The sequence below is a fragment of the Rattus rattus genome, chromosome 4 (assembly GCF_011064425.1).
Source record: "Rattus rattus isolate New Zealand chromosome 4, Rrattus_CSIRO_v1, whole genome shotgun sequence".
Lineage (NCBI taxonomy): Eukaryota > Metazoa > Chordata > Mammalia > Rodentia > Muridae > Rattus > Rattus rattus.
Genome location: NC_046157.1, coordinates 157450972 through 157477089, shown reverse-complemented (window position 1 = coordinate 157477089; position 26118 = coordinate 157450972). Strand labels below are relative to the sequence as shown.

General features: G+C 35.5%; 1 protein-coding gene across 23 annotated transcripts in view; it reads left to right on the top strand.

Annotated features, from left to right (window-relative positions):
• Positions 1–26118, top strand: part of Trip12 (thyroid hormone receptor interactor 12) — a 122616-nt gene that overhangs the window by 61223 nt on the left and 35275 nt on the right. For 11 of the 23 annotated variants that reach the window (XM_032901488.1, XM_032901492.1, XM_032901490.1 and 8 more), the window contains 15 exons: positions 1212–1348; positions 6682–6765; positions 7600–7695; positions 14312–14460; positions 16494–16529; positions 16613–16708; positions 17611–17703; positions 17857–18018; positions 19107–19175; positions 19265–19430; positions 21513–21639; positions 21727–21886; positions 23590–23743; positions 24780–25008; positions 25259–25377. In XM_032901488.1, coding sequence (XP_032757379.1) covers positions 1212–1348; positions 6682–6765; positions 7600–7695; positions 14312–14460; positions 16494–16529; positions 16613–16708; positions 17611–17703; positions 17857–18018; positions 19107–19175; positions 19265–19430; positions 21513–21639; positions 21727–21886; positions 23590–23743; positions 24780–25008; positions 25259–25377 — 1877 coding nt within the window. The remainder of the gene's footprint in view (positions 1–1211; positions 1349–6681; positions 6766–7599; positions 7696–14311; positions 14461–16493; positions 16530–16612; positions 16709–17610; positions 17704–17856; positions 18019–19106; positions 19176–19264; positions 19431–21512; positions 21640–21726; positions 21887–23589; positions 23744–24779; positions 25009–25258; positions 25378–26118) is intronic. The other 12 variants (XM_032901509.1, XM_032901508.1, XM_032901507.1 and 9 more) reach the window with 3 other exon arrangements.

Sequence of the window (26118 nt, the reverse complement as noted above, 5' to 3'; positions counted from 1 at the left end):
GACAGATATTTTAGTGTCATTTTCTTTTTCTTTCATTGTACCCTTTTGGTATACATGGCCATTGTTCAGTGCATATAAAATTATTTTTTATATATACTTTATATATAGAAATACTTTTTTAAAAAAAATATACATGGTCATGCTGTGTACAAGCTGTCTAGCATGCTTGCTTTAAAACAGTTTTGGTCCAAAACCTTGCCTGACTTTTAGGGCTTTTTCTTATATTTTCTGTCTTGGTGACCTAATGAGCTTCTGTGCTTATTTCAGAGTAACAATCTTTGAGGGTAGCAATTTGTAAATACACAATGTTTAGCCTAGAATACTGTGAAATTAAATGTTAGGTGAATTTGAATCTCTCAATTGCAGCTTGGTAAGTTAGGTTTCTAATGAACTATTTACTTATGAAGGAAAGATTAATCTTTCCCACTCCTGTTTAGCTTTCACTGAGAAAGAAACTCAAGTCCTCAGTTAATTGAAAGCTTCATTTTCATGCTTACTGAGTATTCATCCTCTGATTTCACTGGTGGTCTTAGCCTTAGGTTTTATCATATTCTCAGGTAAGTCAGGAAACTGTGTCTTGGTTTTGTAATGATCATCTTTTTCTCAACTTACCTATTATCAATTAACTGTTAATTTGTTAACTTGATGATATGGTGTGAATACTTTATTTCCTGTAGGGTATTCTGTACTTCTGTCCTTAAACAGATCTTCCCAGTCATCTGTAGTTCATAAATAGTAAACCCTTAACTGTTTTTGCAGCGTTAGGATGTTTGAATTTAGATGATTTAGGTAGTCTGACATAAAGTATGGGCATGATATCCCTGTCCTTTTGATCCTCCTATTGTTGCTGTTACTCTGTAAGCCTTTGTCTATTGTCTATGTTTGTAAATGAGTCTGTATTTTAAATGTGTGGTTTCATATTTTCCCCTCTATGGGAGGATCCACTTTTTCATTTAGCTGAAAGTGTTTAAAAATCATGTCTGTCTGTAAAGATGACAACAGCTCCCAATAACACAGAAGCCTGTATTGTGTGAGCTATAACTTGGAAGAATTTCAGATATACAATGTCTTAGTGATTTTTCTATAACAATTTTTATTTAAAAGGGAGAAGAAACTGGCTTTGTGCTCTTGTGAATTTGAGCTTTGTGTTGTCTATACATTGCTCCTAGTGCCTTGGTAATGCTGACTATGATGACATTTTTCTGTTGCAGTCGGCGAGGCTCTGGCCTGGGCAAGAGAGGAGCAGCTGAGGCCCGGAGGCAAGAGAAAATGGCAGACCCTGAAGGCAACCAGGAGACAGTAAATTCCTCAGCTGCTCGGACAGATGAAGCTCCCCAAGGAGCGGCAGGTAGACTGGCACTTCTTAGCCCTAAAGCAATTTTTTTGTCTCAGAAATTTATTTTTGGATGAACTTTCTTGTTCTACATTGTAAATAGGATAAAAAGAGAGGAGAGAGGTACCATAGATACTACCACGAAACATTTTTATTTTACATCATAGATTGGGTACTATTGATTAGTGGGCTCATTTGTTAAGATTCTCAACCAGTCCATACATGTACTACTTTCAGAGGGCTTTATAGAAAGGTATAAATTTGCCATATAAGATTTTCATATGTTAATCAGTATATATATGAGTTGACTAATGATTGTTTTATTGAATTTTAATTCATAATAAAAAAGTAAAGATGTACTTTAATTGCTTCCTAATAAGCATGTAGATCATAGTATTTTGTAAGCCCTAAAAATTTATTTTATTCTGAAGCTGCTTAATATTTAGATTTTTATGGACTTATTTTAGATTTTCTTGATAATCTTGGATGGCAAAAAAAAATGCGTGTATTTCTCTTTTTGTTTAAGTATCTGTTATCATTACTAAAATTGTGGTAAGTGGATTTTAAAATCTAGTGTGAAATTGCTCTTTCTGAACAGAAAAAATACTGTAATTCACCACTGTGATTGTGTATTTCTACAATCATGCCACATCAAGTTCAGTTGCAAAGCATAACGAACAAAGCACTTTCATGTAGTATGATTTAATATTAGCATATGCAGGATTGCTAGAAAGGTTTGGTTACCCACAGTTACTGTATTCTGCTTAGCTTAGTTTATTTTTGAAACAATTTCTGTATCCTAATTTTTATGAAAAAATTAGACAGTGAATTTGTAGCATTTCTTCTATTGGGAATGATATTTAAAAAAATTGTTTTTCTTTATGGATAGTTGGTAAATATTTGGAAGAATACAAGCCGTTTCATTTGCAGGATCTTTAAGGCTGAAAGTGCACAGCCTCTCCTTTCCAGTATTCTCACTTTCTACCCTTTCATTATTCCGTTCAAGTCGGAATGTGGAAGTGTGAGGCAAATTCTCAGATGAGTGTCAGGAACGAAATTTCTGAATATATTAGAGTTGACAGTTACAGCAACACCTGTTTACTCTGCAGATGTGGCTTTAAACGTTTCCCACACATTCCTATTGGATATTGAAAACAACCTGCTGAGGTGTGAGTTCCGTTAATGCCATTTTATAAATGAGGGAAAACTGAGGCACACATTGGTTAAGCTTTCCCAGAGTTCCAAGCTAACATATATGACCCTTCAATCTAGGTCTTAGAAACTAAGTGCACAGTACAGCATTGTTTTCTCCCTAGATTTTTAGAAGAATTTAATTTGTATGGATACTTCCCAAGGTTAGAAAGGAGAACTGGGGAGGGGAATTTTTTCTTTGATATATTATCAAGGATAAATGCTTCAAAGGACTATAGTGTGTTTTATTTTCATTCATATTTAAAATCAGTAAATAGATATTTGTGGGGTGTTGACTGTTGCAGAAGAAGATATACATGGTGTTAACTGTTGTTAAGAGGAGCATTTAGGGTTTACTCTGCTTTGGGGTGGGGTCCTTTATGGATAATAGAAATTCCACTTTTGGCTGGCTGTAAAATACTTCTGAGAAAATGTGCTTTCTTTTTTCTTTGTGTAAAATACAAACCTAAGTTAGCATAGAGGACATATCTGTGGTCATTTCAACTACCTTTTGATGTTAGTCTCTTGACTAGTGATTTCTGTAACTGGTAGAAGAATAGTGAAATGGCAAGGAAAAATAGGCATGTTCTGGTGCTCACTTTTTATATTAAGAATTCATAACTTCCAAGAAATGATCAGAGTCATATTCTAAAAAGCATCTAGTTCTGTTTTTAATATGGCTCTTCTTGGCTGACTGCTGATGTCTAGTGGTTGTTTTCTTCAACTTTATTCTTTTTTTTTTTTTTTTTCCGAGGGAAGGAAGTGTTTATTTCAGCTCATGGTTTCAGGTCACAGTCCACTACTGTGGGCCAGTCATGGAGGCACAGTAGACATAGTCCCAAGACAGACAGCAAGGAAACTGAGTTCAGCTGCTTCAGTTCTTTTTATTCAGTCCATAAAACAGTGTTGACAGCATTCAGGGTGGGTGTTCCCACCTCAATTAACCCTAGGAAGAAAATCCCTCTCAGCCATGTCAAGGCGAACCTAACCTAGAGAGGTCAGTATTGAGACTCCTTTCCCAGGTGACACAGACTGCATCAAATTGACAGCTGAAGCACCCACCCAGAGAGAGCACAGCACTTTAAGCCACAGCCTCCCCTCCGTCTCCGTGTTTCACTGATGTAAACACAGCACAGCTTTAAAAGCCTGAAGACATTTCTGAAGGTCTGTTCATCCCAGACTGTGCATCAAGGACAGGGACCAAGAATGACTCTACCCTAGTGTGGCTTGGTCAACTTTATTCTTAAAGCAGGAAAACCCCTTCTTCACCAAAAAGTGGGTTTGGGTGTTGTTTATTGTGGCATTTTTGGTTTTACTTTGTTTTGAAATTAAAAGTATATAAAAGAATTTTTATATAGTTTTATAGTTACAGTTTATATAAACTATAGTATTATAGACAACAAAAGACAGGTTCTCACTACGTATTGCTGACTCAATCCCTGTCTAAGTGTTGGGACTAAAGGTGGAAGCTACAATACCCAGTACCCAGTTTTCCTTTAATTTTTCCGGACAGGGTTTCTCTTTGTTGTCTTTGCTGTCTGTCCTGTAATTTGGTCTAAAGATCAGGCTATCCTCAAACTCACAGAGATCCACCACCTGTCTCTGCCTCTTGGAGTGCTGGGATTAAAGGCATGTGCTACCACCATCTAGAATGCACCCAGTTTTTAATGCTTTTCTTTTCTTGATTACATTTTTTTTTTTAGTACTACAAATTATGTTATGACTGTATTACAAGATGATCGAACACACAACACAGTAAAAAAATATCTGTTTTTTTTTTTTTTTTTTTTTTTTTTTTTGCTTTAGTATGAAGTTTTATGACATAGATCTTCCTATTGCCTTTTTTACTTACACATGTGCTATTTAGCAATTTCTGGCAAGTAAACATCCATCTGTGAGCCTTCTAATGTTTTATCTTTGTAAGAAGTTGAAGTGTTTATAAACTATTCTAAAATAGAGTTCTTTTTAAACATTTTTTAGAATTTCTAAAGTAAAATCTGAGTTTTGATCATCTCTGTTGATAGTCATATTTTTATATTTGACTATAGAGTATAGAAATTGAGTGTACTATAGAGTAGAGAATTGTGTAAAGTTTTTGGGCTTGACTAATGAATTTTTGAGTTGATAGCTGTTAGTTGATTACATTTCACAAAACAGCTGTCTCTCCATTAAGCAAGTTAGTGTAAAGGCTAGAGTGATCTTTATATAGGTAAAGGTAACTTCATTAGACAACTGTGTCAGACTTTGAAAGAGTTGCCAAGGGCTGGGTAGGGACTCAGTGCCTAAGAGCTCTAGCTAGTTGAGATCCCCAGTACCTCTGTCAAAACCTGGGCTTGGCTGGCCTTTGTGTTTATAGACCTGTGACCCCAGTGTTGGCCCAAGCCAGCATACAGTGAATTCCACGTTCACTGAAAGAGTAAGCCAGGTACTAATAGATGGGGAAACCTGATGTCCTCCATTGGCTTCCACTTATAAAAGGACTGCCAAAAAGTTCACTTTCTTTGTTTTGAGTGGTAGCAAATTGGCAAACTTACCCATTTGCAAAAGCAGAGTCCCGTTTTATAGAGTAGTTTTGGGGGGAAATGTAGTTTGATGTATTGTTGTTTGTATCGTAATGATTATAGATTATAGATTCTTGGGGTATTTTATGTTTAATTTTGTGTTTGCTTTCTCTATACTTAAAGCCACTTTAATAGACTAGGTCTTAATTAGAACCTAAAGTACTATTACTTGTTGATAGGAGATTGTTATAATGACCATAACTGAATTTAAAATTCCAGCTGAGGGGTGTGTTTACTTCAGAGAATAGTAGTGAAACTTGCTATCTGACTGTTAGCTGGCATGAACACTTAAGTCATGAAGGCTTAATTTTTTTCTATAAGCAAACGGGTTGACAGTTCAGCATATAAGCATCTTAATGCTGCCTTAAGTAGCTTTAAGTCTTTTCATCATCTTTGTTAGTCTTAAAGGCTTTATCCTTATAATGTATGTAATGTGACAGCATACATAATAAACGCATACAACTCTGTTCTTGTTGTTTTAACAAATAACGGATGTCCTGGATGTCATTCTTTGGGCCACCATTAGCTAACTTTTGTTTCAACCCTTATCTAAGAATTAAAAAGGAATCTGAAATTACAGAAAATAATGTTTATTTCTAAAATCTAAAATTGGTGGCTGGCACATTGGCATCTTTTACTTTTAAGATCTATTTATTTTTACATATATGCATACACTGTAGACACAGCAAAAGAGGGCACTAGATCCCATTAATGATGGCTGTGAACCACCTCCTCTTAACCTGAGCCATCTCTCCAGTCCCCATTTTTTACTTTTCAACAGGATCCTATTATGCTGTTATGCTGTGTGCACATGTTTTTGTTTTTGGTTTTTTTTTTTTTGGGGGGGGGTCTGTCTATCTTTCCTATGATGGTTATGAACTTGGCCATCATGCCCAGGTCAAAAAGAGCTCTTAAAATTTATGTCAAAGACCCTATCTTCTTGCCTTCCATTCTGTCATTATCTAGTATGGAGGCTGAGCATTGTTAATGATGTGGTTATGGTTATATGTAGAACAAATCTGTGTGAAGTTGTATAGGTCTAAGCATACACTTAGCAGACAGCTAGTTTCTTCTTCTTTGGTTAGATTCATAATAATTCTTTGGTTTATATATGTTTTGTGCAGTGGGATCTTTCTGCTTCTTCATTCTACTTTAACTGTTGGCATCTTAGCCTCTCTTCATACTTCATAGCAATTTTTTGCTCTTGCTTCAGTATTTCATTCCAAAAGGCAAGTGCAAGTGTATATGATCTTTTTACACTCTTGCAGCTAGAGAAAACAGATAAATGATTATTTACATTTCTGAAATAACAGAATGTTCTTAATAGCCTGACTTGATTGACTAATGGCAGAGGACTCCAAGAGAAAGCTATTTCAAGGGCGTGAAGGTTGCAAATTTCTGTTTGTTTATATAACTGTGCTATGCTCTTCCTTTGCACCTGAATTTTATATGGGAGGTAGTTGTAGAATGGTAGAGTGTGTAGGAAGAGAAATTTAACTTATTTTAAGTTTGTAAAGTTTTGATTTTTCTTTAAGGTAAGCCAGACATATAAGATTAAATGCTCCTCCTAATCCTTGCCTTCCCCCTCTCCCCAAGCCTCTAGTTCTGTTGCAGGGGCTGTTGGCATGACCACCTCTGGGGAGAGTGAATCCGATGATTCTGAGATGGGACGATTACAAGGTAAAGACAGCCATTGAGTTTGCAAGAAATGATTAACACAGGCTGCAGATAGTTCTATTCTTGATATGAACAAAGTTCATTAATACTCACTGAATATTGTCTAGGAATTCTAGTTATACTTGCACTTTCTGGGAAAAAAAATTTTTTTTTATTATTCCTTAACTTGATGCTTTGGGTTCAGAGATGACCTGTCTGTGTCTTCATTTTTTTACTGTTTAACCAAGCAAAGCCTCATAGTTTTTCAAAAATTTCTTCACATGATAACATGTATAATTGACTTTAGTAATAAATTATGAAGCACCTCAATATGTTGTTGTTCTCTAGTATCTAAAAAGGTAAAGGATGGATTTTCTCATGTTATTTTTGTAAACTCTAGTTGATTTTCTCTCTCTTTTTTTAATGTCAGAATCTTTTACAAAAACAATCTTGTTTTACATATACTCCATGTATGAATTAGGTGGGTTTGTACTTATATCTCAGATGATAGATTCCCCGTGTAAGGCTTCTGGACATAGTCACCTCTCTGGGAAGTACTGTTAATAGGAAAATGAGGCATGCCCCTTTTTTTTTTTTTTAAAAGTACTTTGATGGTGATCTGTCTATGTTTTAAGTTCTCTCCAAAGCTTCATATTTAGAAATGACGTGGAGGTATTTTAATATATAGTAACTGATTAAGTTTGTGTGTGTTAATACAGTTTCTCTTAAAATTCATAGTGGCAAGTAATGTTGTGCTAACTCAGTTGTGTGAGATGAATCAGTTTCTTAACATTTTTAGGGAAGATCAGTTGCTTTAAGTCAACTCAACTATTCCCCCTGCCCTTCTTTTTTCTTTAGCTTTGTTAGAGGCCAGGGGTCTTCCTCCTCACCTCTTTGGTCCTCTTGGTCCTCGGATGTCACAACTTTTCCATAGAACAATTGGAAGCGGAGCTAGTAAGTGAATAGTTTACAATTTTTCATCTCTTGAAGTCTCTGAATGATTAGTTATGTGTTATTCTTATTGGTTACTTGTTTGTTGGTACATAATTTAGTATCTTTTAGCTTTCCTTCTATACTTTCATTTTTGACTACCCAACCGAAATTTTTAAAAATCCATATTTATACTTTATATATATCATCTGAGCGTATTTTTAATTTTTTTGTTCAAAGCTTTTCCTGGTGTCACAAATTATACTCTATAAGATAGTGTTAACATGAACCTGATAGGAATGATGTCTGAGCAGCATTACTTCTCACCAGACTATCAGATTAATTATAACCCAGATCACAGCATACATGGTTGACCTAACAGTAGATTCATAATACCTGCTGCTGTTAACTTAAACTGGTTTTGTTTGTTTTGGTTCATATGTGTTTTGATTTATAACTGAACATACTCTGTTCTATGGTTATAGCTTTCCAGTTAAAGTTTTCCTTGACTTGCATTAAGTAATTTTTTTTAACTTCGCTACCAAGCTGCCTGATGCATTCCATCAAGTATTTGACACTTTAAAATAAAACTGCATTGATGGTATTAGTTTGTATGTGTGTGTAAATACATGCATGATCTGTGTGTGTGGGGTGTGTATATTGTGGGTGAATGTATATTCTAGGATAAGTATGTAGAGGTCAGAGAGATCACTTTGTAGTTAGTCCTCTCTTAACTTTATATGGTTGTCAAAGTTTTTAGCAAGCCTCTCTATTTGCTAAGCCATCTTCTTTGTTCCTATTTTATTTTGTAGTTTAAACATTGCATTATAAGCCATGTGTGATGGTTCATAACCTCAGACTCTGGAGGCAGAGACTGTCTACAAATTGAATTTCAAGACAGAACTATTACACAGAGAAACCATGTCTCAAAAACACATAAAAAACTCCTACATTGCATTATGTATTCCCACCCCCAACCAAACACAACAACCCATTTCTAGCTTAATAGCAAGAAAACTTAAAATGTTTTCCCTATATTTCAGGGTAATACACCCTGCCATCAGGTTTCCTTTTTGAGTCAAACTTGATTACAATTCTGGGTCCTTGGGTCTCCCATTTACTGGATTCATAGGTGGATGCTACAACACCTGCCTTCTTGAGAACCCTTAAATATCATTTATTACCATTTATTAGATGCTGGTATTATACTAATAATACAATAAGCTGACTTGTTGTTTTCTACCTGGAGCTACTTTGGACACAAGTAATACAATATGTATTAATACACTGCAGGCAGTATTTTCAGTACAGAGAAGGAAATAAGTAAGAATGTAGGCCAGCTGGGAAAGGATAGAGGAAGTCTGGTTAGAGAGAAACTGCCAAGACATGAAGATTTCATAGAAATCTAAATGTAGTTAGAAGAAAGGAAAGAATCCATGCTGCATGGGATGGGGGCTGAGTTTGCATGTGTTTAGACAGTAGAGCAGCCACAGGGAAGTGCGGAAGTGATAGATGTTGAAACCCAAAAGGCGCACACCTCTACCAAGTCATGGAGTGCCCTGGCAGGCTTGCCACAATGTTGAGTGGTTAGAAAACATTTTATAGTTTTGAGCTAGGGAATGACATGATAAGGATAAAAATTAAATACAGCTCAGGCCATAGTTGAGCGCCCTCAGCAAGTACTGCTTTGTTTCTGTCCTTAGTCATTCCCGTCACACTGAAAGCTAAATCGGCATCTGCGCATATTTTAACTATAAGCTAGGCCAGTTAAAATGTTGAATAGTGCGATTATGTTTATCATACTGCTATTCTTAAAACATTTTAAATTTTAATATGGATTCATATATTGCTGTCAGTTAATATGCTTCTTGGTTGTTGTTGTTGTTTTAAATAAATAAACTTTATTTTGCCATTTCATTAAGTTGAAGATCGGGATGAAAAATTGTGTCAGGGCCTTGTAAGTTTGTCGATAATTGAAATCCCATATTTAGCTGGGTGTAATGCTTGCACGCCTTAGTAATTTTTATTATTTATGAGTGCTTGGCATGTATGTCTGTATACCATTTGTATATCTTGCGCCCATCAGTGCCAGAAGAAGACCTCAGATCTTCTGGAACTATGTTCTGGAAGGTTGCGGGCCACCACGAGGGTGTTAGGAATTAAACCTGGCTCATCTCGAATATAAGGTGTTAACATGGAGTCATATCTAGCCCCATATTCCGTATATATTTTTTGTGGTATGTTGTCTGCCCATTTGCCTGTCCTTGTGCATGTGTATGCATATGTGTTTGTGTTGATGGGGTGGAGCTCAGAGTCCAGCAAAGGGAGATGGGTCCATAGAGCTGGCGTTGCAAGCTATTGTGCTGCCTGGTATGGATGTTAAAAACTGAATTTGGGTCCTTTAAAAATCAACGATAGCTCTTAACTGCTGATCCATCTCTCTGCTGGTCTTATTCTTAACCCCTATTATTCCTTGTGGTAGTTTGAACTAAATTACTGACATTACAAAAGTAAAACTCTTCATTATATAAAAAAATTGTTAGCACAAATACCCAATTAGATTACTGTTAGGTTTATTCCTTAATGGTATCTAGCATCAAATTTTTGTTAAGATACTCTATAAGCATCTTTTTTATAAATTGCTACTTCTAGTGGCTGTTTCATATTTGTATTTGTTTTAAAATTTATTTTGTTTTAAAATTTATTTTGACTATATATATATGAATGTTTTGCCTGCCTGAAGGTGTGTGTGTGTGTATACCATGTGTATGCAGTGTCTTCAGAAGGCTCAAGAGGGTGGAACTATAGTTAGTTTCCATGTGAGAGTTGGGAATCAAATACAATCCTTTTTTTTTTTTTTTTTTTTTGGGTGGGGGACCAAACCCAGGGCCTTGAGTTTGCTAGGCAAGCTCTCTACCACTGAGCTAAATCCCCAACCCTCAAATACAATCTTAAAGAGTAAGTGTTCTTAACCTTGCATCTCTACGCCTGGATTTGGTACCCCCAACTCCCAGCCCAATGAGAAATGATCACTCAAAAAGCTAGCGTATTTTTATTGTAATGATTGTAGTATTGGTGACATGTCCAGAGGCAGCTCATGCATGATCCTTGAGTTTGATCCTTGGAAGATAGTGGTTTTAGTATCCTCTTAAGTTACAAGGGCTTTTATAGAGATGTGTGAATGTGGCTGGGGACACAGTGGACTTGTACTTGTTCCAGTTATTTTAGTGATTTTCATTGATGTTTACCTTGTTCAGTTTGATTATGGGTCTTGTTGAGGTTACTTTTTAATCTTTTTGTTGGTCTGTGTTTTTAATACAGGGTCTCTCAATTGCATAGCCTGGGCGTCCTGACTATTTAGCCCAGGGTGGCCTTAACACACAGAGATCCCAGGTGCTGAGATTAAAGGCTGGTCATAGCCATAACCTCACTACCTTCAAATCTTTAATTAAGATAACTATTTTTAAAACGGCTTTAACTGTCTGGCTTACGTCAATTTATACCTTCTGTAATAAAGACTGTCCTTGAATCTAGTTTTCTGAGCCTTTTTGATAGTTTCTTTCTAGTATGAGAAAATGAGAGCCAAATTCAGTCACTTTGTATTCCCTCTTGTCTTAAATTGGGCATATTGACATATTCCTGCTTTCCTATGCAGACAGTGCTGAGTAAAATGATAGATGTACACAGCGGTTTTTTTTAGATACTGTAAATTCCCCACTGCTATGTATTTCTACTTCTATATAACACTAGTATAGTGTCTTATTTTGGGTCTTTTTACAAAACTTAATGTGAGAATTATTAACTTACAGTTTGATATTCATCTTGTATTCCTTGTAATATTTTTTTCTCTTCTATTGTTTGTTGTGTGTTTTAGTGATTGCGCTAGAGATTATTACATATAGCTTTCATTTATTATAGCTGCTTTGTTTTAATATTTTATCATATTCAAAATAGTTTGAGAATTTTTGTAGTTTAGTTCCCAGCCTCCTCTGTTTTATCAGACATTTGTTAGAAGTTTGATAACACACAATTATTGTTTTGGATATAATGTAAAAAGTTTATTTTTTCATTGTGCTTAATTTCTGCTTAAATGATTTATTTCCAGCTGAAGGACCATATTTCATAGGAGTTGAGTGACCAATAATCATTTGGTTTTGTTTGAGAAATTCTTGTGTCTCAAAATTTATAGGATATTTTCTTAGACATAATGTTCTCAACACTTTATTTCTTTCTGATTACTATAGTCTTATCTCCATTAAGCTTCTCATTTATCTTTTGTCTTTTTGTTTTAGGAACTTTTTGTGTGTATGTGCTTAGGTTCTCTGTGTAGTCCAGGTTGGCCTTGAACTTAGAGGCCACCTGCTTCTTCTGATCCCAGGATCAAAATGTGAGTCACCGCACCTAATATATCATCAGTTTTATTTTTCTAAAGTTGTTTGCTGCAGTTTTTGTTACCTTCTTGCTCTTTCTAGGCAATTGATTATTTCAGATTTCTTTGTTGAAGTTTTGTAGTGCTGCCCCATTCCCCTTTCCTGGAAGTTTTGGGCAGTTGAGCTTGTATATTGAGGAGCCGTATTCTCAGGCTATTGCTTACATTTTATTTTAGAGTTTGTCACTATTCTAGAAGTGTTTTTTCCTAATTCTCAGTTCTCTATTCCCAGTTTTAAGTCTAGTAATTTACTAGTTTTTACTAGTTTTACTATTATTTTTCTCACTACAAATTGAGCTCAATTTGTAAGTTGTCAGGCTGGGCTGTGCCATCTCACAGGCTCTTCTTGCTTGTTTTTATGTAGCCTGAGAAGTAAGAATGTTTCATACATTTTTTTTGGTGCCTGGAAAAAAATGGAGCATCATATTTTAAGTTGCAAATTAAGTGAACTTTAATGTTCTGTTGGATCAGGGCCATTTTTATTAGTTTTGTTTTTTCCACCTTTGAACTACAATACCAGACTCGGAGTTGGATAGCTGCAGTAGAGATGATATGGCCTGCAAAGCCTAAAGTAATTACTGTTTGGCTCTGAATAAAAAATGCCGGCTTGCCAATTCTTTTTCTCCGCTGTTTAATAAGCAGTGTTGCTCTGTGGCTATGCAGAATGTTCTTGAAATTTCACACACAAAGATAAGGTGAAACTAGTGTTGCAGTACTGCAGCCTCCCCTTTCCGTCTCTGCTGACGTTGAGGTGGTGGTGATGCAGACTGCTGCGGGTGGCTTTCAACCAAAGCAGGACCATCCCATTTCCCTCAGAGTTGTCAATTATGTTTCCAGTGCCAGCCTGCTTCTGAATTCATTAATTCCTGCTTCCCTTTAAATTAATATTTTTAATCTTTGTGACAAAATGAAGCACAGTTCTTCCATATACTTGACTTCAGCATAGATATAATGTCTTCTGTTGTTACTAAACATGTTGATAACTTGCCAGATATACACAGCAGTACAGTTCTCAGTAAGTTTTTGTTTGGAGAAGAGTATACTTTTAATATTATCATAACCCACAATGCTTTAAATGCAGACGTTAAGCACCTTTCTCTTTTAATCTGTACTGCATTTTGAAAATAATTACACTTAACCTTCTTAAGAAACAGTGTTGTAGGGGGTGACTGCTGCTTTTATTCTATTTGCTTTCTGGCTTTGTAGAGTGAGTGCTTGGCCTCATCCATGCTGGTCACATAATGTCTACTATTGAGGGCCCCCCCCCCATTGTTAAAGAGTACAAAGTGATCTTACATTCCAAATCTGTAATTGGATTTTTACTCATCTGAGGTACTTAGGATTAGGATGTGGCCATGTTTTAGTGAAGTTCAGACTTTAGATAATTTCAATCTCACTGATAACAATTACACTTAGGATTGTGTAATTTGCCAGCACTTCTCTCCTTAGGTGATTGTGTTGCCGAGACAGACTCAGTACACAGCATTTCATCCTTTTTAGATGAAATTAGGAATTACTGGTAATTCTGCATGCCTTTAAAAAAAAAAACTTTAGCATTCCTTTGATATCTGGACACTATAGATAAGAAATTTTATTGACTAACATTGTACTCACTGCCTTTATTTCTTTTGAAAGTGTAGTTTAGCTAAACTACCAGTTGTTGTTAGTTTGTGGTGATTTTAGTTTTGCTGCTAAAAATTAATTAGTTTGTTTCAATTGAAGGCGGACACCAAATCACTTCAATCATGTTAAGATGCAGCTAATTCTCCCTTGAGTGTTAGTGTCATAGGCCTATCCTTGCTATAGACACATCATTTTCCCAAACCCTTTGCTTTGTTAGCAAGAGAGGGTATTTAAAGTTTTCTGTCCTTTGTCTTTTATTTTTACATGATTAGACAAACCTTTGTTTTGAAATCTGGTCTCAGAATACTATCAAGCCACCTTCCTAACTCATTGTCTTAAATTTTAAAAAAGATTAACATTTTTCATAATTTCGTGAGTGTTTTTGCATCTGTTTATGAACACATATATGAATACCTAAGGTGTCCAGAGAAGCTGTTTGATTCCCTGGAATTGCATTTATCTGTGGTTGGGAGCTTCCTGGCGTGGCTCCCAGAGACAGAATTGAAGTCCTAGAAGAATAATATTATCTGCTGAGTCATATATGTCTTCTGCTCTCAACATTTAAAAGTAATGCCTTTTCCCTTGAAGGTTCTAAGGCCCAGCAGCTTCTTCAAGGACTACAAGCCAGTGATGAAAGTCAGCAGCTTCAGGCAGTCATTGAAATGTGTCAGCTATTGGTCATGGGGAATGAAGAGACACTAGGAGGGTTTCCTGTGAAGAGTGTTGTTCCAGCTTTGGTAAGTGTGTTCTTCTTTTGGATTACTTTGCCTGTGAGCATGCTGGATAAATGCTCTTTCTCAGTGAGCATCACACCCAACTTCAAAATATTTTTGCGCCAATTTTTTTGATGAAATAACTTACTTGCTATTCATTACTTAAATGGTTTTAAGTTATTCAGCCCATCAGTGAAGCTTGATACTCTTTAAAACATTTTAGGCTTTAAAATCAATTTCCCAGCCTTTGGGGCAGTATAAACTAGTTTGCTTTGGTTTTTCTTTCTGTTTGAGAAAGATTACTTGTTAGTTACTTACGTTTCTGGGAAGTCAGTCCTGGCACTATACCATTATGCTTATATAAATGTTGGATTTATAGCATATTTTATTCCTGAAAATTAAATCAATACTATACCTTCTTACATATCCAGGGAGATGACAAATTATGTTAGGAAGTATATGAGGTGGTCTCGTTTGGTCAGAGTATCACACAGCCATCACTTGGCACATTCTATTCTTTTGAATGGTTTGGTGTTGGAAACTGTTTAGTGATAAAGCAGGGTCTTTTTTTTGGCGGCGGGGGGGGGGTTGTTGTTTTTTTTTTTTTTTTTTTTTTTTGTTTTTTCTTTCTCCTTGCATTTTTACTAGCTGAACATTTGAGAAAAGAGTCTTGAGCAGGGATCTTTGACCACTTTGGCCTGTGTGCATGTCTGGGGTTGCCTTGATTACATTAACTTATTTGGTACAATCAAGCCATGGTGGGCTCCACCATCCCCTAGGCAGAGGGGATCCTAGGCTATAAATATAGAGATGGTACCAAACAGAAGCAAATATATACACATTAACTTTGTTTTCATTTTTGATTTGTTTAGCTGCTTGAAGTCCCTGCCTAGATTTTCCAGAAATGATGTCTTCTGTCCTGTACATTAAAAATGTACCCCTTCTCCTCTACTTTGCTTTTTTGGGGGTATTTTATCATAGCAACAGAAACGAAATTTAAGAATTGACATTTGCATTTATGATCATGCACATTCCCCTTTGGTTTAGAGGAACGTGTTAACAGCTGGTTGACTCCATCTTTTCTATAAAGGATGTCTCTGTGTAGCCTTTGTCATCTCGGAACTTGCCTTGTAGTCCAGGCTGAGCTCATGTTCACAGAGATCGCCCGCCTCTGGCCCCAGGAGGCAGGGTTGTTGGCACTACTTCCCAGTACTTCCACCTCCAGTTAAGAAACTTGGTGCTCTTTTCTGTTAGCACCAAAGCCCTGTCTTTTTTAAGTGACTGATTTAAATATAAATATAAATCATCAAAGTTTATATTACACATATTTATTAAGGAATAATTTGGGACTGAGAAGACACATATGAATTTGGTGTTACATTAGAATATATGCTATCTTTCATTGTTATCAACATTTAATTGAAGAGGGTATTTGATACCTGAAATACGGCTCACTTAAAAATTTCCAGTTTTACATTTCTTCCTTGATTAAATTAATCTCTTACAAACAGTAGTCTTTTACCAACAATAAAATACTTTAAATTTAGGCTTCAATTATTTCACTTGTGAAATAATTGCACATTTATAGTCTCTGATGTGATCAGTCCTATTTTCAAATCACATTTTACCTTATGATTACTGAGCAGCTACAGTTGTACTTACTTCTTGCAGGCATGCACATAATTTTTGTGGTCTTCAGTCTGTGCTAATATTAATTCAAGAAATACCAGTCATTGCCGGTTCTGATTATGTGTCAATTGGTCAGACATCAGTGATGTTATTGGGCTTTCTGAAGGGTATTAGAACTACTAAAATGATTGTAAGCAACAGAAATGATGCTTTGTAATTTGGGCCATGTCATGGAATTGTGGTGCCTTACAACAACATTGTCAACCACTGACATAATGCATGTAATGAATGTCACCATGAGTATAATGATGTCTAGTGCTTCTTGATTTTACTTTTCTGTGGTGAAAGAAACAAATCTTTCCATTTCAGTGAAGTGCAAGAAGGAGTATTTCAGGAACTTTCCTAATACTTTGTTATATTTTTAACAGATAACATTACTGCAGATGGAACATAATTTTGACATTGTAAGTACATCATGTATTTTTTAAACTGCTGTCTAAATTTTATTTTGAGTATTTATTGAATACAAACTCATCATGTTTTCTAGATGAATCATGCTTGCCGAGCCTTAACATATATGATGGAAGCGCTCCCTCGGTCATCTGCTGTTGTAGTAGATGCTATCCCTGTTTTCTTAGAAAAGGTAATCATGCTTTTGCCCAATTTGTTCATAAGTACACACAAGTCAAGTTGTAATGTCTATGATGTAATTATAGTATGTGTGTTTAACCAGTATTCACAAAACAAAAAAAACTTTTATATATAAAATTATTATATATTTGTAAAAAAGCTAAAACTAATAAATTATAAAATAAACCAAATTTTATTATTTTTAATGATAGCATTTAACATAGTAACATCAGAGAGCAACATAAAAGAATTTCATTAAACCACTTCAAAAAGACAGGTGTAGTGCCATGTATCAGTAGGCTCAGGAGAAAGGAGAGAGAAAAAAATGAGACATTTGAGACCTGCCTGAACAAAGTTGAAGGTGAAAACTTCTGACATGTGTGCTACGTGTGTATTCAAGAGCATAAACACACAACTACGATCTGTAAACATAGTTAAAGGAATAGCAACAGGACAGTAGAATTGCTAACTGTTTATACTGATAACTAAGAAGTTTGAGAAAAAGGATCTTTCTTGCTCATGTTCACAGAATTGACCAGTGGAGAAAGGAAAATTTTCATATGATCAGTGGCTAGTAGGTTGTTCTTTTGGTATATATTCTCTAACAGCCTTTTTAATGCACAATAAAAGTTCATCTAATTAAATATAATTATTCTAAAGACATACACCTTAAAAATTTAAAACTGGTTTAAAAAAATTGTTAGATAAATCCTCTCTGGGAATATATTTTTTCGGATCGTGGCACTGCGTAAGTTGTCAGGAGGAAACTGTCAGCTATGCTGTGTAGTGTTTACCCAGGGTGACCATTTGCTAGTTTGGCTGGTTGTGTGTTGGAGGTTGTTAAGTGGCTACAAGTAGAGGAAGTACAGTGTTCGTCTGAATAATAACCCTTGATACCTACTTTAATGTTCTTAGCTGCAAGTTATTCAGTGTATTGATGTGGCAGAGCAGGCCTTGACTGCCTTGGAGATGTTGTCACGGCGACACAGTAAAGCCATCTTACAGGCGGTAAGTGTTACTGCTAAAGTGTGTTTCCTTTGATGATGTTGTGCTAGTTCCTTAACTGTAGCTCTGTAAGATGCCCGTGCTGCCCCAAAGCAGTGTGCTCGACATTTTAATAGGACAATTTTTTCGTCATTTTAACAGTTTTCTACATTTCAGGGTGGTTTGGCAGACTGCTTATTGTATCTCGAATTCTTCAGCATCAATGCCCAAAGAAATGCACTAGCAATTGCAGCCAATTGCTGCCAGAGCATCACACCAGATGAGTTTCATTTTGTGGCAGATTCCCTACCATTGCTTACCCAAAGGCTAACTCATCAGGTAAAATATGAATCTTTTTCTATGTCATGAAAATTTTATCACTACAATTTCAAATTTTGAGTTCTTCTAATTGTTTGTCTGTAACAGAAAGCATTCTGACCTGTGTTTCTGTTGAAACATATTGTCTAGTCATACACAATTTTGTCGTATTAACACAAGTGGTTGTTATTTATACATTTAGTATCTTTCTATTGATATTGACTAATGACTTCATTATTGCACCAACTAAGATGCTCCTTTGTGAGATCAGATTACGTTTAGAATGTTCCTCTAAAAGGCATTGGGAACAGAGGGCTTAGGTTAAGACTAGAAGAGAGGGGGGTTGGGGATTTAGCTCAGTGGTAGAGCGCTTGCCTAGCAAGCGCAAGGCCCTGGGTTCGGTCCCCAGCTCCGGAAAAAAAAAAAAAAAAAAAAAGAAAAGAAAAAAAAAAAAAAAAAAAAAAAACTAGAAGAGAGAGAGATTGATTGTCCAGAAATAGAAATGAAAAGAACAGACTTCACCTGTTGTGATTGGAGGAGAGCCTATAAGTATGTAAAGGATAAAACATTAATGATGTAGTTTGAAGAGCAGAATTCAAATCAGATTTGAATAGAGGAGACTGAGCTCTATATCTGTAGGTCAGAGAGAAGCAGGTGGTTTTTGTAGTCTTACACTTTACCAGTGCTGTTATGACTAGAGATAGTTTTAAGGAATTTTAAACCTTTTAAGTATTTTAAACCTTGTGAAAATTAGATGCGCAGATTTTTTTTTAAAGGTATTTTTTATAAGGTGATGGGTTCACATTTGTCCTCTATACTTCTGTAGTGATAATGATAGAGGTGTAAAACGTTTTTTCTTTTTAAAGCTAATCTAGACTGCTTTTGAAGTGAATACTCTCAGTACAAGCCTACATCAGCTATGCCTGGACAAACATTTACATATACGTATTCTTTAATATTGCCAACTGTACTTCAGCTGGGTTTCCCTTTTCAAAGCTCATGTCTACTAATGAGGTTATGGAAATTTAGGGTTAAAGTAGGAACTAAGTGATTGAAGGTGCTAACATTTTAAATTAGTGAACTTCTTTATTTTTCTTTGTGAAATTTAGGACAAAAAGTCAGTGGAAAGCACTTGCCTTTGTTTTGCACGTTTAGTGGACAACTTTCAGCACGAGGAGGTGCGTCTATTGTCTTTGGTAATACATTTTTCATATTGTTGAATTGCTAAACCACAGCATAATAATTTGTCTTCTTTGTGTTCATGAAGAACTTACTGCAACAGGTTGCTTCCAAAGATCTACTCACAAATGTCCAACAACTGTTGGTAGTGACTCCACCAATTTTAAGTTCTGGGATGTTTATTATGGTGGTTCGTATGTTTTCTCTGATGTGTTCCAACTGTCCAACATTAGCTGTTCAACTTATGAAACAAAGTAAGTACTGTTTTATTATTGTGTTTTAAGACAGCTTGTTCATTAATAAGTCAGCTTAAATCCCAAAAGTAAAAGCAAGCATGAATATCATTGAAGAAGAAAAGTGGTGGGGTAGGAATTTAGCTCAGTGGTATATGCCTATCTGACCTCCAGCAGTACTAAGGTCTTTTTTGTTATTTGTTTTGTTTTGTTTGAGACAGTCTTTCTGTGTATCCCTGGCTATCCTAGAACTTAAGTACACCAGACCTTAAACTTCCAGAGATCCACCTGCCTTGCCTACCTGTACATAGATTAAAAAGGTGTGTGTTGGTATACCTGGCTTGGTAATCTTATGTATTCCTAAAACTCACCTTTGGTTCTTGGACACCACTCAAGATCATTGAGATATCATACTAGTCATTAATGACCTATTGTTAGTTTTCTTAGTTTTTGTTTTACTTGTAACCACTTGTTTCAGTAACAAATTCTTTGAGCTCATATTTATGTTTTCCAGTAAATTTTCTGAATACAGAATGCTATTTTTTTTTTATCAGAAAGCTTGGCCTTATGTCTTCTTAATGATTACCCCTAATTTTTAATGACTTTACAAAATTTTTTTTATCCAGTGACAAATTGTAGCTGGCCACTTTGTATTAGGCCCTGTCTCGTAAATTAATGCTAGAAGGTGGTATGGTTGTAGAAGACATCTTATACAGTTAATAGTTGTTGAAGCACAATTGATTAATAATTTATTACTCAGTTCTGAAACTTTAATGTATGATTTTGAGGGTCAGTTTTGTGGTTAACTGATAACACAACTTCTGACCAACCCCACTGTTTCAGACAGTGCACTGTTTTGTTTTGGAGAAACCTAGTTTCCTTTTCCATTGCATTTTATTTGAACTAATGGCATTGACACAGACCTTGGTAGAATGACAGTGTGAGTCAAGTGAATAGTTAGGCAGATTATTGGTGACCACAGTTAGTAGTTTTGTCACTTTCTTTATTCTGAAGTCTCTAGGATCTCTGAAACCTAATTAGCCCAGACTTTCCAGGACTTAGAGTACAGGTTCTTGCTAGTTAATTAATGTGTGGGGCTCAGTAGTCTATAAATACCAGCTTGAGAAGTCACTCCTTTTCTTTAAACACACTAGATTCTTTCCCTTTAATGTCATGCTTTTACCTCTTGCATTCTCCAGAGAAATTTCCACAGATAGTATATTTTCATTCTGCAGTGATAGAAATCAATTAAACATGGGCTTTCCCCCGTCTTTTTTTCTTTTTGTATCTTAACTACTTCCCTGATCACTTTATGGTATCTTTATAATAAAATAAACTAAAGAACTTCAGGGCTACTTCTTTTTGTGGTGCTGAAGAACCAAGCTAAAATATGATTAGAATCTGCCTCTGAATTCCATCCTCAAGCTGAATAAAGCATTTTTGTAAAGTACTACCCATATATTCATATTGCTCAATAAAGTTAGCAAAACTGTACCCTTTTGAAGATACTTAAAGTAATTTTGTGAATTCATGCATTTTTACATGGAGGTAATATAGAAACACACCACAGATTTGTCTTTTGGTCTTAGCCATTACGGTGACTAAATTATTGCATCTGAGTGGTTATCATGCTAAATTCCCCAAAGTTCCCCAGAGGAACTGGACAATTAACATGGAGAATATTTTAATGTTTGCTGAGTTAATCTGTAAGTATGGCATAAGACAGGGAATGTGAGCTTGGGATGTTTACAGTAATGCCATGTGATTTCAGTAAATTTAAATAGGAAGTATTGAGTATATGAATATATTTGAATGGTGCATTCTATTAGTACAAATGTACTGTCTTCCTCAAAGTAACAAAAGATTCTGAATATTCTGAAATTATGGGTAAGCCTCTAGTTAGAGAATGTTCCCTCAGGATGGGAGTCCATAGGTTAAAGGCTACATAAATTCCTTCTGCTATTCTCTTTACACGTATAATTGAGTTGTGTTTTTAATTTTCATGTTCTGTATAAGTTTAATTTTTGCCCTACTCTAGGGCACGAGTACCTTGTAAATAAATGAGTACACTTAGTTTAATAGGCTTATGTTTTGTTGTTGTTGGCTTTACAGACATTGCGGAAACACTTCACTTCCTCCTATGTGGTGCCTCCAATGGAAGTTGTCAAGAGCAGATTGATCTTGTTCCACGAAGTCCTCAAGAGCTGTATGAGCTGACATCTCTGATTTGGTAAAAATGGGTTGATTTTCCTTGAAAGTGTTAACAGTAGCAGATGGCGCAGAAAGTAACTAAAATAAGTGCACTTTTTACTTTCAGTGAACTTATGCCATGTTTACCAAAAGAAGGCATTTTTGCAGTGGATACCATGTTGAAAAAGGGAAATGCGCAGAATACAGATGGTGCAATATGGCAGTGGCGAGATGACCGAGGCCTCTGGCATCCCTATAACAGGATTGACAGCCGCATCATTGAGGTAGTAGTTTCATTGTACCGTTTAAATATGTCTATTTTTGTGGAGAGTGGGTGTAGGGATGGTAAATGGGGAGGTGGTTGTGTGTGCTTAAGTGTGCTCAGTTTGAATTAACTCAAGATTCTCTCATTTTGTCTCCTGAGAAAGAAGGTCCTCATTCTGTTGAGGTCAGAAAACATGATGTTCTAGTCCTGCTTCTGCTGCTAACTACCTGCTTGGCTTGGAGCAAGTAATCTCAGTTCTTTGTCCCGTAGTTTTGTTTCCAAAAGGAAACATTGGAGAGTTAGACTGTGTTTCAAAGCAGGTCTACTATTTCAACCCAGAAGAAATATCCCAGTGTGTGCTTTTCATACTTAATCAGTAAAAAAGTGAAAACATAGTTTCTGCCTTAGTGGGAATATGAAAATTGTGATAGATTAGTATGTAGTAGTGCAGTAGATTTTAATAGCATAAATGGAAGCAATGTTTCAAATGTTGAAAATTTTGGTAACTTGGTATAAGAGAGAAGAAAATGGATAATAAAATGGAAGAGTATACCAAAATGTTAACGACAGTTTATATGTGATTTCTGGTTTCATTTGTATTAACGGGCATAATATCAAAATTTCTCAGATGACAAAAAGATACTAGAAAAGTGTTGTAGTACTTGAGAGACTGTTCATTTTCTGCTAAAAGTTTCAGTACATACACAGAATTCTTCTAAATTTAATATAATACCTTTAAAATTGCAACCATCTTAATCTGTCCTGTAGAGCTTTATTTTAAAGACGTGGCCTAATTTCTAAAAGTTTTTGGTAAAGGAACTCAGAACCAGCTTCTTTATGAGAGTTAATTGTCAATGGGTCTGTTATGCCCTGCCAGTGCTCTTAGTCTCTAACCTTGTGTTTTCTTTTTAGCCTTCTCCTGATAATAATTACATCTTTGCTATTAGTTTGCTCTCTATTTTCAGATAGTTATACCATTCTGTCAAGGAGTCTCAGCTTAGGTTGGACTTTATAAAAGAATGTTCGCTTGATTGTTTGTTTTTAAAGTGGTAGATTATTGCTATATAGCCTGTCTTTGAACCTGGAAAACTCCTGATTTAACTTCTTCAGTGCTGGGATTCCAGGTGTGCAATCAGCATATGTAGCATTTTGTAACTTCTAGGATGTCTGACTTTGAATAATAATAGTCTTTTCTGTGTAACGCTTGTATCATGATTATTAATCTTAGATCTTAGTTTTTAGTTGTGTGTCTTACAGGCTTAGGACAACGTGTAAATATGAGGTTGTCTTTGTTTACGTAAGAACAATTCTACAAGGTGTTTGGCTTAATTTTAGTGGGTTACTAGAAGTTTATCAGGTAAAAAGTGTTTTATAACAATTGGAGTTCTAAGTACGTATGCAATACTTTTTAAAATTTTTTTGCAATATTTCTTTTATAATGCATTTTTTTCTTCTGAATGCAAGTAGTATCTTTATGTCAGTTAAGCTGTATTTTACTTGGACGTTTGTATCACTAGCATCTTATAGAGCCCATGATTTGGTTTAATTTAAAATGATTTGTTAAGCAACTGAGTTTTGTCATCAACTGTACTAAAATTCACACATTCTGTCAGCTTACTAGCCTCATAAAAACATATATATATAATGTAGCATGTGTCCCTGCTGTATTTAAGGTAATGGATTTCTACATGTTTATATTCAAGACTTCTCTCTCTTTGCTCTCAGGCAGCCCATCAGGTCGGTGAGGATGAGATAAGCTTGTCCACTCTGGGACGAGTTTATACTATTGATTTTAATTCTATGCAGCAAATCAATGAGGACACGGGAACAGCACGTGCCATTCAGAGAAAACCTAACCCCTTAGCCAATACTAACACTAGTAAGTATCCTTGGACTTAAATAGAACTGTATGGTTGTGACTTGCTTACTTTACATTGATGTTGAGTATGAGTGTGGATCATGGACACACATGTTCCCCAACACACACAAGGAAGTCAGAGGATAACTTGGAGCCATTTCTGTTGTACCAACCTGTAGGTTCTAATCTTTAGGATTCTTGTCAAGTAACTTCACTTATTTACCTTCTTGCTTGCCCTGTAATGTTTTTGTTTACATAGTAACAGTTTAATTGAGCATTGAATAATATATGTTTCACTAGAAATATATTATGAATGAAGTAGTAGTATTACGCATCCCACAAATGTTTTTCTCTTTAAATGCTGTTTGGGATGCCTGTTAGAACTAATGCTCCTTACCAGAAAAGGACTAGGTAGGAAATGTTTGAGCCTTCTTAGGTCTTTATACTATGTAAAATACTATTGTACTCTCAAAGCTTTTATGTTATAAAATGTAAATAGATGGACCTTACAAAACAAAGGGACATTCTAGATATGTAAACATAGTTGGCTACTCCCTTGTTCATCATCTCCTTACATAGCTACATTCTCCTTACACATATTCTTCTTGTGTGATCTGCAGTACTGGGGATTGTCCCTAGACCTCACATAAGCTAGGCAAGCACATTACCACTGAGCCACATCCTCAGCCACACATACTCTTTTTGTGAACAAAATTAAATACATTTTTTTCACTCTGCTCATTTTTAGTTTCACTTGTATTTTAGGGTTAGTTTGAACTTTCCTTAGTATTCTTAGACTGTTTAAGACAAGGAAGAGGTATATAGTTATTACTATACCTAAGTATAGTGATGCTTTTATCTGGTCAGAATGGTCAGTAGGCTCTTAATGTTATCCTTGTATGCCTTAGTTGATCTAATTGCCCTAATTATTGTCTGTTCTATAATGAAAAAATATTGCATAGCATTTCAAATAGTTGCTTGGCTGAATACTTTTTTTTTTAAACTGTGCTTCTATAGTAGTTGGTCACTGCATGACTGTACATTTTTTAAATAACAGGTGGATATTCAGACTTAAAGAAGGATGATGCTCGAGCACAGCTCATGAAAGAAGATCCGGAACTGGCTAAGTCTTTCATTAAGACCTTATTTGGTGTTCTCTATGAAGTGTACAGCTCCTCAGCAGGGCCCGCGGTCAGACACAAGTGCCTTAGAGCAATTCTTAGGATAATTTATTTTGCTGATGCTGAACTTCTAAAGGATGTTCTGAAAAATCATGCTGTTTCAAGGTGTGTTCATGGAAATAGTAAAAATGTTTTAGAAATTTAAATCTGAATCTGTAATTTTAGAAATTTCTGAATCTTAGTACAGATAAAAATGAAGTAATGGTAATGAAAGAATGCTTTCATTAATTTTAAATATTTCAAACATAATTAATATAATTATAGTTGCTAAGTTGGAATTGAATTTTGTTTTTAAGTAGTATGACCAAAAGTAATAACCAACTTCATTTTATACACAAATGCTTTTCTTTTTTAGTCACATTGCTTCCATGCTCTCAAGCCAAGACCTGAAGATAGTAGTTGGGGCTCTTCAGATGGCAGAAATCTTAATGCAAAAGTTACCCGATATTTTTAGCGTTTACTTCAGGAGGGAAGGTAATGCCATTTTTGATAAATTAATGATGAATAGGTTAGTCTAGATAGAACTTCATGTGACACATCACTGTCTCTAAGGAAAGTATTCTCTGTTCACATGAGATGTTTAAGAGCTCAGAAATCTGCAAAGTTTGTTTCATAGGATGTATGTGCATTTTGTGGAAGTACAGGATTATTGAGATTCACTGTGACTGATGCTGTTAATCATTTTCATTCCATACACTCAAGATTGGCCGCAGTCATAGGCTTCAATTCATAATTATTCCTTGAATAAGGTTGCAGTACATCATATCAGTAAGGTAGCGATTCTAATGTTTGAGGATGGATTGAGAATAATGGGATGACTGGTACCAAAAGAAAGCATCAGATCTTTTGGTATTGGATTAACAGATAGTTGTAGAGTTTCATGTGAATGCTGGCAACTGAACTTCAGTCCTGTTGAAGAGCAATTTCTTAACCAATGAGCCATCTCTCCAGCCCTTTATTATTCTTTTTTCCTTTTATTGAAAATAGGGTTTTCTTTTTCTCTTACATAATATATCCTGATTATGGGTTCCCCTCCCAGTTCCTCCCTTATTCCCCTTTCATTGGAATCCACTTTCTTTCTGTTTCTTGGAAATAAATAGGCCTGTAAAGAGTTAATTAAATAAATTATAAGATAAAACTAACAAGAGAAGAGGACAAAACAAACAGAAGGAAAGAACCCAACATAAGAAACATGCAGAGACTTATTCATACACT